The sequence below is a fragment of the Sesamum indicum genome, linkage group LG3 (genome assembly GCF_000512975.1).
Source record: "Sesamum indicum cultivar Zhongzhi No. 13 linkage group LG3, S_indicum_v1.0, whole genome shotgun sequence".
In the NCBI taxonomy this organism is placed as follows: Eukaryota; Viridiplantae; Streptophyta; class Magnoliopsida; order Lamiales; family Pedaliaceae; genus Sesamum; species Sesamum indicum.
The window spans coordinates 375,640-388,076 of record NC_026147.1 but is presented as its reverse complement, the minus strand read 5'-3'; the positions used below and the strand labels follow the sequence as shown (position 1 = coordinate 388,076).

At 32.4% G+C, this 12,437-nt stretch overlaps 2 protein-coding genes across 3 annotated transcripts in view; one reads left to right on the top strand and one right to left on the bottom strand.

The window, feature by feature from the left end:
* The window catches only part of LOC105156842 (receptor-like protein kinase ANXUR1), a gene marked incomplete in the record, with an annotated part of 3,367 nt that extends 2,172 nt beyond the window's left edge, over nucleotides 1–1,195 (bottom strand). The window contains 2 exon segments of the mRNA XM_011073080.2: nucleotides 1–718; nucleotides 928–1,195. Coding sequence (XP_011071382.1) covers nucleotides 1–710 — 710 coding nt within the window.
* LOC105156841 (ATP-citrate synthase beta chain protein 2) overlaps nucleotides 8,659–12,437 on the top strand; it is a 6,714-nt gene continuing 2,935 nt past the window's right edge. The window contains exons 1-8 of one of the 2 annotated variants that reach the window (XM_020692680.1): nucleotides 8,659–8,897; nucleotides 10,063–10,181; nucleotides 10,301–10,403; nucleotides 11,182–11,247; nucleotides 11,332–11,455; nucleotides 11,623–11,757; nucleotides 12,064–12,124; nucleotides 12,222–12,298. In XM_020692680.1, the coding sequence (XP_020548339.1) occupies nucleotides 10,082–10,181; nucleotides 10,301–10,403; nucleotides 11,182–11,247; nucleotides 11,332–11,455; nucleotides 11,623–11,757; nucleotides 12,064–12,124; nucleotides 12,222–12,298 (666 nt within the window). In that variant the 5' untranslated portion in view covers nucleotides 8,659–8,897; nucleotides 10,063–10,081. Of the gene's footprint in view, nucleotides 8,902–10,062; nucleotides 10,182–10,300; nucleotides 10,404–11,181; nucleotides 11,248–11,331; nucleotides 11,456–11,622; nucleotides 11,758–12,063; nucleotides 12,125–12,221; nucleotides 12,299–12,437 lie in introns of both variants that reach the window. The other variant, XM_011073076.2, reaches the window with a different exon arrangement.

Sequence of the window (12,437 nt, the reverse complement as noted above, 5' to 3'; positions counted from 1 at the left end):
TTCAGCCTAACCATCGTCTGCATTGTATAGGTAGCTGCATCCATGTTTTGGTCTGAAAATCCAACCATACGCACTGACTGGAAGATTTCTGGCATTGAGATTATCTCAATCCCATTGACGAAAGCAAAAGCGTTATTATATGACGCGGAAGGTGTGAAAGTGAGATTAAGGATGCCAGATTCTAGCATATTCATGGAGAATTCTCTAATGATGTAAGACTGAGTGAGCGCTTCCGCAGTGATGGAGGCACTGAAATTGTTAAGAAGCGTGAAGCCACCAGCGGTAACTGAGAAAAACGATCTCAACGTATCAAAATTATCATAAAAAGATGGGTAAAAATGAAGCCTAATCCAGTGACGAAAGTTGGGAGAAACTGAGAATTTATACGTTGCCTCGGATTTGAAAATTCTTGCTGTCATGTAGGGAACTGTGGAGGGGAGAGAAGGGTCTTGGGATTGAGCTGTGGCTGATAGAGAACTGTTTGGAGATATGAGGAATTTGGCATCTGAAGCCCATTTTCTGCCATTGGAATCAGTGGCATCAGCTGTTGCACCACAGGCCAAGACAAAAGAATCAGCATTTGCAGCTGAGGTTGCGTTGTTTTCTTCTGAATGAACTGTGATTATGGTACAAGAAAATATGATGAACCATATAAGCCTCTGGATTTTACAGCTCATTGCTGGACCAAAGCCCTTTTCAGACAATTTCATACAGAGCCCTGTAAGAATCAGAACATTCAATAGATCATCATCAGCAACTGCAAAATTCAAACAAGTCTTTTGTCCTGAAATCTATATAACATCAAGAAATTAATGTCCATTTGAAGGGAACTTCACAAACAAACACACACGCACGCACATGTATATGTATGTATGAAACGCATGAGGATTCAAAGATCAATTAATAAGCATTTATATATATAAGTACCTTTTCAGATATATGTATTGAATAACAAGGCAAAAGAGAGAAAACGAAGAAGCACTCATCTATCTCCATCTACAAATTGTCAAGAACGGTTTTTGATTGAATCCCAGTTTTCTTTATGGCGATTTTCGTAATGGCTTCTGTGTGTTTTTGGAGTTGGAAACCAAAAAAATAAAGACAAAAGTTGCAAGAACATGGGATAATAGTAAGTGTTGGTTAGAGAAGAATGGTGAAGAAAGATGTAACGTAGGATGCAATAAAGTGGCTGCACGCTCTGGGCTTTGTTTGGGCATTGATTGAGTAATAACTCCTTTAAAGTTGGCGCCATTAACCGACTGTTTTCCTACTTTTTGGGAGGAGTCAGTTTTAAGGAAACACAAATGTCATTACTAATCTAACATTTGAAGGTTCAGACAATAAAACTCTGTTTAATTTGCCTTCTCCAAGAAAATAAAACTTAAGGTAAATTACAACAAATAACAAACGAGGCATTTATAATTATGTAAAATTTTAAGAGAGTTGGTTGTAATTTATTCTAAAATTTAATATAATTTTGTACCAAGTATCATTTGATTAAACGTATTTAAATCATCTTATAAACGCACACATGTTTTTGAAATTTATAAGATGTTGGATCTTATTCAATCTTAAAGTGTCAGTATAAAATAAGATTATGAAGTTTATAAAATATAATTAATAATAATTTTGTTAAGATTTTAAAAATAAGTTACCAACTCCTTAAATTTTCTAAAAGAGTTTATAAACTTCTAGCACCTTATTTTTTGATCTTACAAAAAAATTCACCAAATACTTTTTAAAATTTTAAATTTTTTTTTTTTTGAAACTTTTTATTTCAAACATTTTATAAAATGTTCCGAAAGACTTATAGGCTAAAAATTTGAAAATTTGACTATTTTGCTTCTAATATCTTTACTTGGGACTCATATGAGATCTCAAAGTGCCCATTTGATTTTTCAACTCCTCACAAATAATGTTAGGTATTTGGGATAAAATGTGATCCATTCTTATTATTCTACATTTGGGTTTCAAATGATTTTAAGACAAACTCTTCAATCTTATATGAATTATTTGGGGTTATTACATTTATCTCCGTTCAAATTTAGAATTTTATCATTTATCTCCCTTGCTGTTTTAATATATATCATAAACCTTCTCTCAATCATAAAAAAAAAAAAGGCAAAATTTCACTTCACTCCATGGAAATTTAGTTTTTGCAGTAACCCTTCTAATAAAAACAAATTAATACATTACCCCTAAAAACTATTCATTAGTTGCATGTGACATGTCAGAAAATCATTGGGAACATGCCATTTGACTTGCATGGGAAAAATAGCATGTTTAGTCTATAAATTAGGCATTTTTTTTAATTTAATCATATTTATTTTGATTTTTTTATATTACATCCCAAAATTTAGAAATATTCTCATTTTCGTCCTCACATGAATTTTTAACAGATAAGTTATGAGGCTGTTAGTTTAGGAAATAGAACTGATGTGTATGGCCCAAAAGGCATTTATGAAGTCCAAAACCTCTTAAGCATAACCTATTAGCCCAAGAAGAGAGTAGCGCACCAGAAGGACCATAAATCTGGCCCAAGAAAGGGGCCTGGTAAAATACTTATCAAGCCTCAAGCTCACATTCAAGGCCCAATTAGGATAGCCCAGGAGAAGGGAGGCGTCCCAAGACTCAAGACTCCTAAACCTAGACAAACTCCCCGCAGAATAGGGGTCCTACCCCAGGCAAAGACGTGTTGTTGTAGGATAGTTAGTTAGAGATAAGATCAAATCATGTCGCATCTACACGTATCCCGTCCATTTTTTTTAGAATAAAGGTAGTTCGCAGAGTCCCAACAGAAGGGGACGCCCCCTCTATATATACGGGTGCAGTATCCCTACGGAGACACCTTTCAAGATCTGAAAAATCACTCTCTAAATTATTTGTCTCACTCTCTAAACACTTTTTAAATAATTTCTAAACATTCTCTAAGCATTCCACAAGCACATTATCAAGTGTTCTTACATTTTTAACCGACTTTATTCACCATATCTCAATTTCAATTACATTCATTTACTTTTTGGCTTTATTCAATCTGAAATCAGTTGCTAACTTGGGCTCGGAGTGCTAACGCCTTTTTGGCAATCCCCCCTTCAGGATTTGCATTTGCTTCAGCCCAAATTTTGAGCATAATCCATATCCATTGGACGGACCCGTGCGTTTGTTGAATGAATCAGGAACAAAGATTTGTTTCTATAGAAATGAAATATTAAAATATTATTGCAAACTGTACGAATAATATTTAATATTCTATTAAAAATTACGATATTCTCAATATATTGATTTTATATATTATAACTAGTTATAGGATATGGGGATAAACTAGAGGTTGAACAACGCCTATATGCTAAGTAAATCGTTCTAATATCGAGGTAAGTAAATGACTAGTGTCATCTATATGTGTCTCCTTTATTCTAATATTACTTTTACCGTTAATCTATAATTTGTGTTGCTAATAACCTATGAGAAGAATATGATCAATTGATAGTTTAAGGTGAAGAATTAATTGGTGAAAGCAACGTAAATAACTAATAAGTATTATTTATATATGTTTACTTTCCTTGTGATACTAATTTTATATAAGCTTGTGATTCGTGTTGGAACTAATTTATTTGGGATGGCATGAGTAATGGATGATTCAATTTGAATGATTATGATGTAAAAGTGAAGAGGAAATGCATTGGAATTCCATTTGTTGAATCATGTTTTGTTGGTGCATGTAAATGAAAATATGTTGATATGTAATTTTATATTACTAGTTGCTTATAAAAACAGTGATATGCGGAAATGAGGGAGTGATGAAAATTGAGTATAATTGTGGTTTGAATATCTCTTGATATTTTGAAATAGCCTTTATGGCAAAATAAAATGAAAAGTGCTATACTGCGATATGAAAAGAACTATGATGCGATTTGAAAAAAGTTGTAATGCGGTATGAAAGAGTTTTGATGCTAATTAAAAGAGCTAGGATGTGAATGAGATTGATAAGCCTTAGTAGCATGTCATGGGGATTCATTTAAACATTATGTAACGACTGGTGAGATTGAGTTGGTGGAGAAAACACTATATCACCTTTTGGTAAGCAAACTAGGAAAAGAGGAGTTTAGTTGATTGTGTTGTTATGAGTTGACTGCATATGAAATATAGTTAATTGTGATGAAATTAAAGTTGATTATATTCTACATGTGTGGCTTATTTTCCCTTGTTTGAAACTACACTTGATGTACTTGTATAGGTGATGTCAATTATTTACTTATTGAGTTGAAGGCTCATTTTTCTACTAATATTTTTCAAGTATAGATCTTTACCCACCGAGGGTTAGTCCAAACTTTGCATTTCAGTCAGGTCGGGCCAGTATGCAGTTCTTTTCTCACCTGTCAATAATAATATAAATCACTTTTTGAGGTTGTATACATATGAATTAAGAAAAAAATGAGGATGGCATGTGAACTAGCTATAACAGTTCCATTTTCTGGTATTTCATAAACATGTGTATAATTTTGTGGACGAGATTATAAATTTGCTAGTGATGATGATGAGATTACGTGTATATATACGATGCAGAGACTGAATTATGAGCACAATTACATCTATAAACAGAATTTACGTTTAATGTGATGTTTAGAGAATACATATCGTAATCCCGTTAGAAAGTGCTACACATATGCTTTGTGGATAGTCCATTTCTTTATGGCGAATGGCTTCTACGACATGTGTACATGGACATCCTAACAGCTACGTGGGCGTAGAGTAATTCCTCCCCGTAAGCAAGTGGGCCTTTGATATAGCCCCCGCAACCCTACCCCACTCGACCTCAATATCAAGTGTCTGGATCGAGGATCCTTCTTCTTTGAACGTCATGTACTTATGAATTCCTTAATGGGCCTTATTCAAAAATGGGCTTCCTCTTCAACTAAGTACAAATTTGGGGCATCGTATATATTTATATGTTAATAAAATTAATTATTAGATTATAAGTTTTAATTTAAAAATTATCTCAACTTGTACAAATTAATATAATTTTTAACATTAAAAGAATTTTCTATTTTTTAAACTAGTGTTTAGCTTTATTTGTTATTCTCTTATTTTTAATTTATAATAAATATTCATTAAAATCAATAAAGTATGACTAAAAATAAATACTTATTTAATAAATATTTAAGAACATATTACATACATCAACATAAAAGCGACAGTGGGTGCCACAAGGCCGGGGAGATGGTTGTGTGCGGAGGGGGACGGCGACCACATTGGGAAAAAGGGAAATTAGATCATTTATTAAATGAAATAATTACTAAATTATGTTAAAATCATGATTTACTAGTTTTAATAAATTTTATATAAAATAAAAATCATTTAAAATTATAATTCATTAATTTCAGTAAACTTTAGTTATAAACAAAAAAATAGAGGTTAATAAATAATTAATATGGTTATCTTAATTTAAAATATTTTAAAGATTAAGAAATACAATGTTATGAAATTTAGTTTTAAAATTAAAAATTTCTATAAAAAAAAAACAAGTATATGGGGTTATGTTGCTCTTCCCAAAAATATCACTCAGATACTCTTTCTGGAGTTCGATAATTACAAAAATAACTTTTTGAGATATTATGGTCCATGAAAAATTAAATATATATTTCACCATATCGATAGGGACATTTTGAAATTTTTAGGATATTTTTCGTTGATAGTAATATTTTTTAGACCGGAAAATGGGGGAGGGAGTGTCGATACATTGATGTTTTTAATAGGTGTATGTATAATTACATACAAAGTAAGAATAATTTATATAATTATATCAATAATTAGGAGGGAGTGTAAATATAATTATGCTGTTATTTATTATATTGGCATTGACATGTGTTTAACTTGAGTTGCATTTCTTTTCGTTGGAAATCCCATTCAAATGACAAAACTATTGCATGGTTGATGTGATTGAATCCAAATATTAAATAAAAAGTTGCAGTCTCTATAATCAAAGTCCAACATACGACAAACAAATTCCAAGATATATATATATATATATATATATATATAAAGTCAATCTTGGATTGCCCATTTTATTACATTCTAATTTTAATTAATAATGATGATGATGATAATGATGATAATGAAAATGTGTGAATGGTAATAAATAAATCACCAACTGCATAAGCAACAATTTTGGTAGAGGACATAAATTAAGATATAAATCGCCAACATGGTCACTAACCATATACTTTTTATATTTTAAAATTTTTAATTCAAATTTAATTGATTCAATTTTCTGAGTTCTTGATTCCGGGTGGATCCAATTTGAGTCCAAAAAATTATTGGTGATCAAATTCTGAGTTAGGTAAACTTATTCTAAATTCGATTTATTATCATCCCTGTTCATTATCTATCCACACGCCAAATAATATTATATATATATATATATAAATTCAATTTTTTTGATCGTACTATAATTAAATTAACCTTGTTAAGGTAAATAACAATAGATTATACCTATCTCTCTCACCTGATAATGAGATAAAAATTCAATTTTTCTTACATTATAAATGACTATAATTTGAAAAATCTTATTATGATTGGCAGCTTTAAACTCACAATAAAAAAAAAAAAAAAAAGTTAACCATTGACAGTCTTTGTATAATTGTAGCTATTAAATGTTCTCGACAATGTTATATTTTTAAGGTAAATCACAACTAGCTCTCTTGAGATTAGTTGTAATTACAGTTATTTTTTTATTATTTGAAAAATGACAAACACCTCCTAAAATTAATGGTCATCTAACAAATACCCCATCGTGATAGCTGTAAAGGTTATTTGTTAGATGTCCATTAATTTCACGAGATATTCATAATTTTTTAAACAACAAAGTGGTAATTATAATATGACAAGCTTTAAAGAAGTCCGTTGTAATTTAGCCTTTTTTTAAGGGTTACTTACAATTAGACCCCTCTAAAAATGTAAAATTACACCTTTTTAAGAAAGTTTAAAAATTACACTTATACCTTTTCCAAATTTTTTTTTATTTATACTTAATTCTCTTCCATTATGGTTTGGACAAAAAATACTTATATTGGTTCAAAATATTATGTAATTTTTTAATTTTGCCCCTAATGTAATATTTTCAGGTATATTTTTATACTTATAAAGGGATAAATATGTACTATATATATGAAGTGATGTTAATATTATTATATTTTTCCCTTATAAGTATAAAACTATAAATTATTATATAGGAATGCTAATGAGGGGAAAAATTAGAAATTTAGGTAATTTTTTTTTATCGCTAGTATTTTTATTTAAATTCTAAAAAAATATATATATTTTTATATTTTTAGAAAAAAAAATTGAAGTATAATTGACGTTTTTAATGGTCTCTTGAAATGAAAGACAGCCGCCAGAATGAGGTGTTGTTGTAAGACCAGTAAATTTAGGTCCAATAAGAAACAAAGAATGTGTGAACTAGGAAGTCTATAGTTCAAGTGAAGAGACTTTTGTGCCCAATCTCCATATATATAATCGAGTTGACCTTAGAGTGTGGAAAGCTGCAGTTCAAACATGGCATCCTATACAATATTGTCCAATTGAGAATTGAATCTTAATGATGTTTTTCTATGACTTTCTTCTCACAACTCCTATTTTGTTTCACAATCAAAATCAAATATATCTTAAATTGAGGAATAAATCTGATACGATTTTAATGTTGAAGTGATGTCAAAAATTCAAAGATTGTGTTGGAATTCTTCATTCAAGAATGTAATGAGTGACTTGGAAACAAATATGTCAGGTTTTGATCCAAAACTGACCATAAAGGAATTGTTTTTACAGTGTCATTGTTAGTTTCTAAAACAAGAAAAAGATGATTTTCTTTTGTTTTTCTCATATTATTATATCAAATATCCTATTTTCCAGATAAGGTACACGAAAGGGGAAATACTTTAAGCCTGAATTTTTTTTTTAAATGCTTAAAGAAATAAAAAAATGTCCAAACACTCTATAAATTTTGATCAGATCGGGTCACACCCCGGCCTACTTGACCTCATGACTCATTTAGACAACTATTGATATGACACTTATACGACGATTGCCCTACCAACATGCTATTTATATGAATTCTAATATATGAATACTTAGCTATAAATACTTGGACGGTTTTATTTGATAAGTATGCATTTATTACACGAGACTGCACTCTTGCTAGAGATTGCATTAGTATGACCCTTTATAATCTCAAATCCTAAATTGATTTAAAATTCAGAATGTTTGGCCCTCAGTTGGCCTAATGAGTTGTGTGTGTATATATCAACTATCACTAGTCCAATTTGAGATACTCGTTAGATCATATTTTAAATTGTTGCCAGATCACTGAGAAATTTAACCAAATTAGGTACCGTTTTTTATAAAATACTAATTATTTATAACTTGAAAACAAGGTATTTGCTCTAAATAAGTATCATATTAATTATTAATAATTTGCCACTTATTAACATGATCATATATTTTATTTTGCAGGTCGCAAGAAGAGAAAGGAAAAGAAAAAAAGTGAGTCCTCCAAACACTTATCACCGTCGGATCCACCTACCTACCATCAATCAAAATTCCAACCAGAAGCAGCAGCAGCCTCTCCACACTTTTCAAAGCTTTCCCTCTTAGTAAAACTTCAACACCTTAGCCTTACATTACATGTACAGTATAACAAATACATACACACAAAACACGCACAACTTGTAGTTTAATATTCCAACCCAATCACTTGTGAGCTACCTGCACGTTGCCACCTCAACCCCCCCTCCACATCTCAGCCCACCAATATACACTGTTCTAATACCCTTATATAAATCCCACTAACTCTCTGCTAGATCATACATTCTTGTACTGCCGATTTGTATTCTTGTTGAGAAAAGGCAGGTACATTTGTTTTCGTGATTCTTGGACTTCTTTTCTGTTGAATTCTTCTTTTTCCTTTTCTACGCTCGTCATTTATGCCTTGTTTGTATGTGGGTTCGGTGCAATTCTTGATTCTTGGATCTGTTTTTGGGTCCTTTTCGTTGTGATTTCTGTTGATTCCTATCTGTGTCTGTTGTGGTTAAAAGAAAGTGGTTTGAATTGTTGGATCTCTGTTTGATTTATGTCTTTTTCGATGTTCACGAGGAAACATCATGCCATGGTTTGTTGTTTACTGAGGTGGCTTTAGTTTAAATTTCCCTTTTGGGAATCTGTGAGTCTTTGCCGGCAACTCGAAGATTGTAGAGAAGGCAGAGCTCTTTTTTATTTTAGTACGTGCATGTTTTCTGGCTTTATGGTTAATACAGTGAGATCTGTTGTTTGGTTATTTAAATGCTCACTCGAGTCTGCAATTAATCATATCACTTATGCTGCAAATTTCTTTAGTTTCTGGTGTAATTTGTGCTGTTGCATTGTAATTGGTTGTGTTGTTTCAACCTGATGGAACAATGTTGGAATCATGTGACATTAAACTTCTTTGCCAGATTTGTGGATGACAAAATAAGGTTGTGAGAGCCCAAATCTTTAAGATAATCTTGGAATCGTGGGAGCAATCTAAAATTCTTACTTAGGAGCATTTTAGAGCGAGAGTATCATCATGGTGTAAGAATGATCTACGTTAGGTGATGGTTTGGCAGAAAAGTTCCATTCTTTCGGTGATTAATAGGGATTTACTGCTGATCTCGGAGATTAGGTTGAAGATCTGGTTCACATATTTCTTGAGTATAGGGTCTTGCTGTTAGTTGAACTTACTATCCACCAGCAACAGCGTGCTTATTAGTTCTAGTTTGGTGTTTATCTACTTTACTTATATCCTCAGTAATTCATCCAGAATGCATTGGTAATGGAGATAATGTGCACAGTATACAGTGGGTAAAGTTTTGGCATCTCTAAGCAAAATATGATATGATTTTAAGCTAGAATGATCATCTGATTTGCTTGGAACAGCTGAAATCTGGTTAATTAAGAGTAGCTAGAAGGGTCAAAGAAAGTAATGAAAAGTCATGCTATGCTTTGCACTATGTATCTGTTGAGGAATCCTTCTTAATTCGTGTTTAAATTCAGAGGTGTTTCAGGCAGCACCATGGCAACTGGACAACTTTTCTCGAAAACTACTCAAGCACTATTTTACAATTACAAGCAACTCCCAATTCAGCGGATGCTTGACTTTGACTTCCTCTGTGGTAAGTCTTAAGTAATATCTGCTTTCATTTGACTTCTTATCACAACTGCCTATTCATCTACTGATTGGTTCAAAATTTTGCCATTGATTGACTTCCAAGTTTTGTGTTTGCTTATCCAGGGAGAGAAACTCCTTCTGTTGCTGGAATCATTAATCCAGGTTCTGAAGGATTCCAGAAACTATTTTTCGGTCAAGAAGAAATTGCCATTCCAGTTCACTCGACGTGGGTTTTATTTTCCTTGTTATACTTTTATCCGGCTTTCAATTTGGATTTAATGGCTAGTGGCCCAAAACTTTTCTTTATTTAATGCACTAATTTTCTTGGGTACATATCTAATTTTGCAGAAAAGTTAGGTCAAGATATTTCATAAAAATGTTGCCATTGTCTTAACATGAATTTAGCCCCAAAAAGAACTTTGTGGATTATAAGTACCATGCACCTCACTGAGTTCATTGGTTTTGGTATTCAGATGATTGACTGTGCATCTGTACATATCAGGATTTTGGAAAAAGTTAATACATTCTGTTGATGACTGAAGAAAAGGTGAATAAAATAAAGTTTAAATCTCTCTCTACCTAGTAAGATTCAAGTACACTTTTTAACAAAAATCAGGCAGGCCCATTGCTTTGATGATGTCCTGTTCCCACTTCTGTGCTGCTTGAAGTTCCCAGATATTCTCTAGTCCAGATGTTCTCTCCATATAGGAGGTCTCTATCTCAAGCCACTGAGGAACTCAGTTACCTAGTTATCAGCAATGTCTAGTGTTGGCGCATGACATTACTTTTGATTCATAAGAGAAAACTTTTAGTATTTGTTTAAGTGTATATCTGAATAACGACATTGATGACCATCTGAGTTAATTTCAATAATCTAAAGTGAGTGGTTAAATATGAAAAAAAGAGAGTTGACACCAATAGTATGGTTCTCTATAAACTCCATTATTTTCATGATAGCTAGTTATCACTCACAATTTTATTGTTCCTTTTTTTCAATGTCACAGCATTGAAGCGTCTTGTGCTGCGCATCCTACAGCTGATGTTTTCATTAACTTCGCCTCGTTTAGAAGGTTGGTCTTGTTATTAGAAATATCCAGGTACTGATGTTCTTGCTACTTGTATGATCTGATTACGATACTTCAATTTTTTTTCAGTGCTGCTGCGTCATCTATGGCCGCTCTCAAGCAGCCAACCATAAGAGTTGTGGCTATTATAGCTGAAGGTGTCCCTGAGTCCGACACAAAGCAATTGATTGCTTATGCCAAGGCAAACAATAAGGTCACTAGCGTCACAGTATCTTCTTGGTTTATCATTCTGTATTAATCTTTCTTTTGCCTATTTGCAGTTATATAATGTATTTTTTTCTTACTGTAATACTTCTTATTTGCTTGTCCTTCATGAGTGTTATCAAATATTTGTTTCTTACAAAGATGAGCATGTTTCAGGTTGTAATTGGCCCTGCTACTGTTGGAGGTATTCAAGCTGGAGCCTTTAAGATAGGTGACACGGCTGGAACAATTGATAACATAATTCAGTGCAAGTTGTACAGGCCTGGATCTGTTGGCTTCGTCTCCAAATCTGTGCGTAATCATTCAAAACTTCCTGTCTTCATTACACTTAGAAATCAAATATAAAGGATTCTATACTCATAATCTTATGCCTATGTAGTGCTGAGTTTTACCTATGTGGACCTATCTTTTATATAAACAGTGTTATCTGCCTTTTTGTGGTGTGGGTCAACTGGATGCATTTTCAAATCCTTTAGTTAGACATTTCTTGCAGGATTTAGTGAATGCTGTTACCTTAGCCAAATTTTAGCATATGATGCTGAATTATTGACCACTGTTTGAGTTAAATCTTCTAAAAGGTTTGCTCCTCAATTACAGGGCGGCATGTCTAATGAATTATACAACACTATTGCTCGGGTCACTGATGGAATCTATGAAGGTACAGAATCTAAATCCTGGACCCTGGGGTAGTTTCATTTGTATCGCTGTTTTTTCCAGCTTTGAGTTTAATTGAATGTTAATTGTGATTTGTATAGGTATTGCAATTGGAGGAGATGTGTTTCCTGGGTCGACACTTTCTGATCATGTCCTGAGGTTTAACAATATCCCTCAGGTATAGCAGTTCTTGTTCTGTTCCTGTTATTCTTTTTGATAATCTTCTTTATCTATTTTAGGGTGTGCATCTGCGAACTAGTATCTTGGAAGGAGACTTGATCTCAAGATGCAGTTACGGTGTTGAGTTTTCTTCTTGT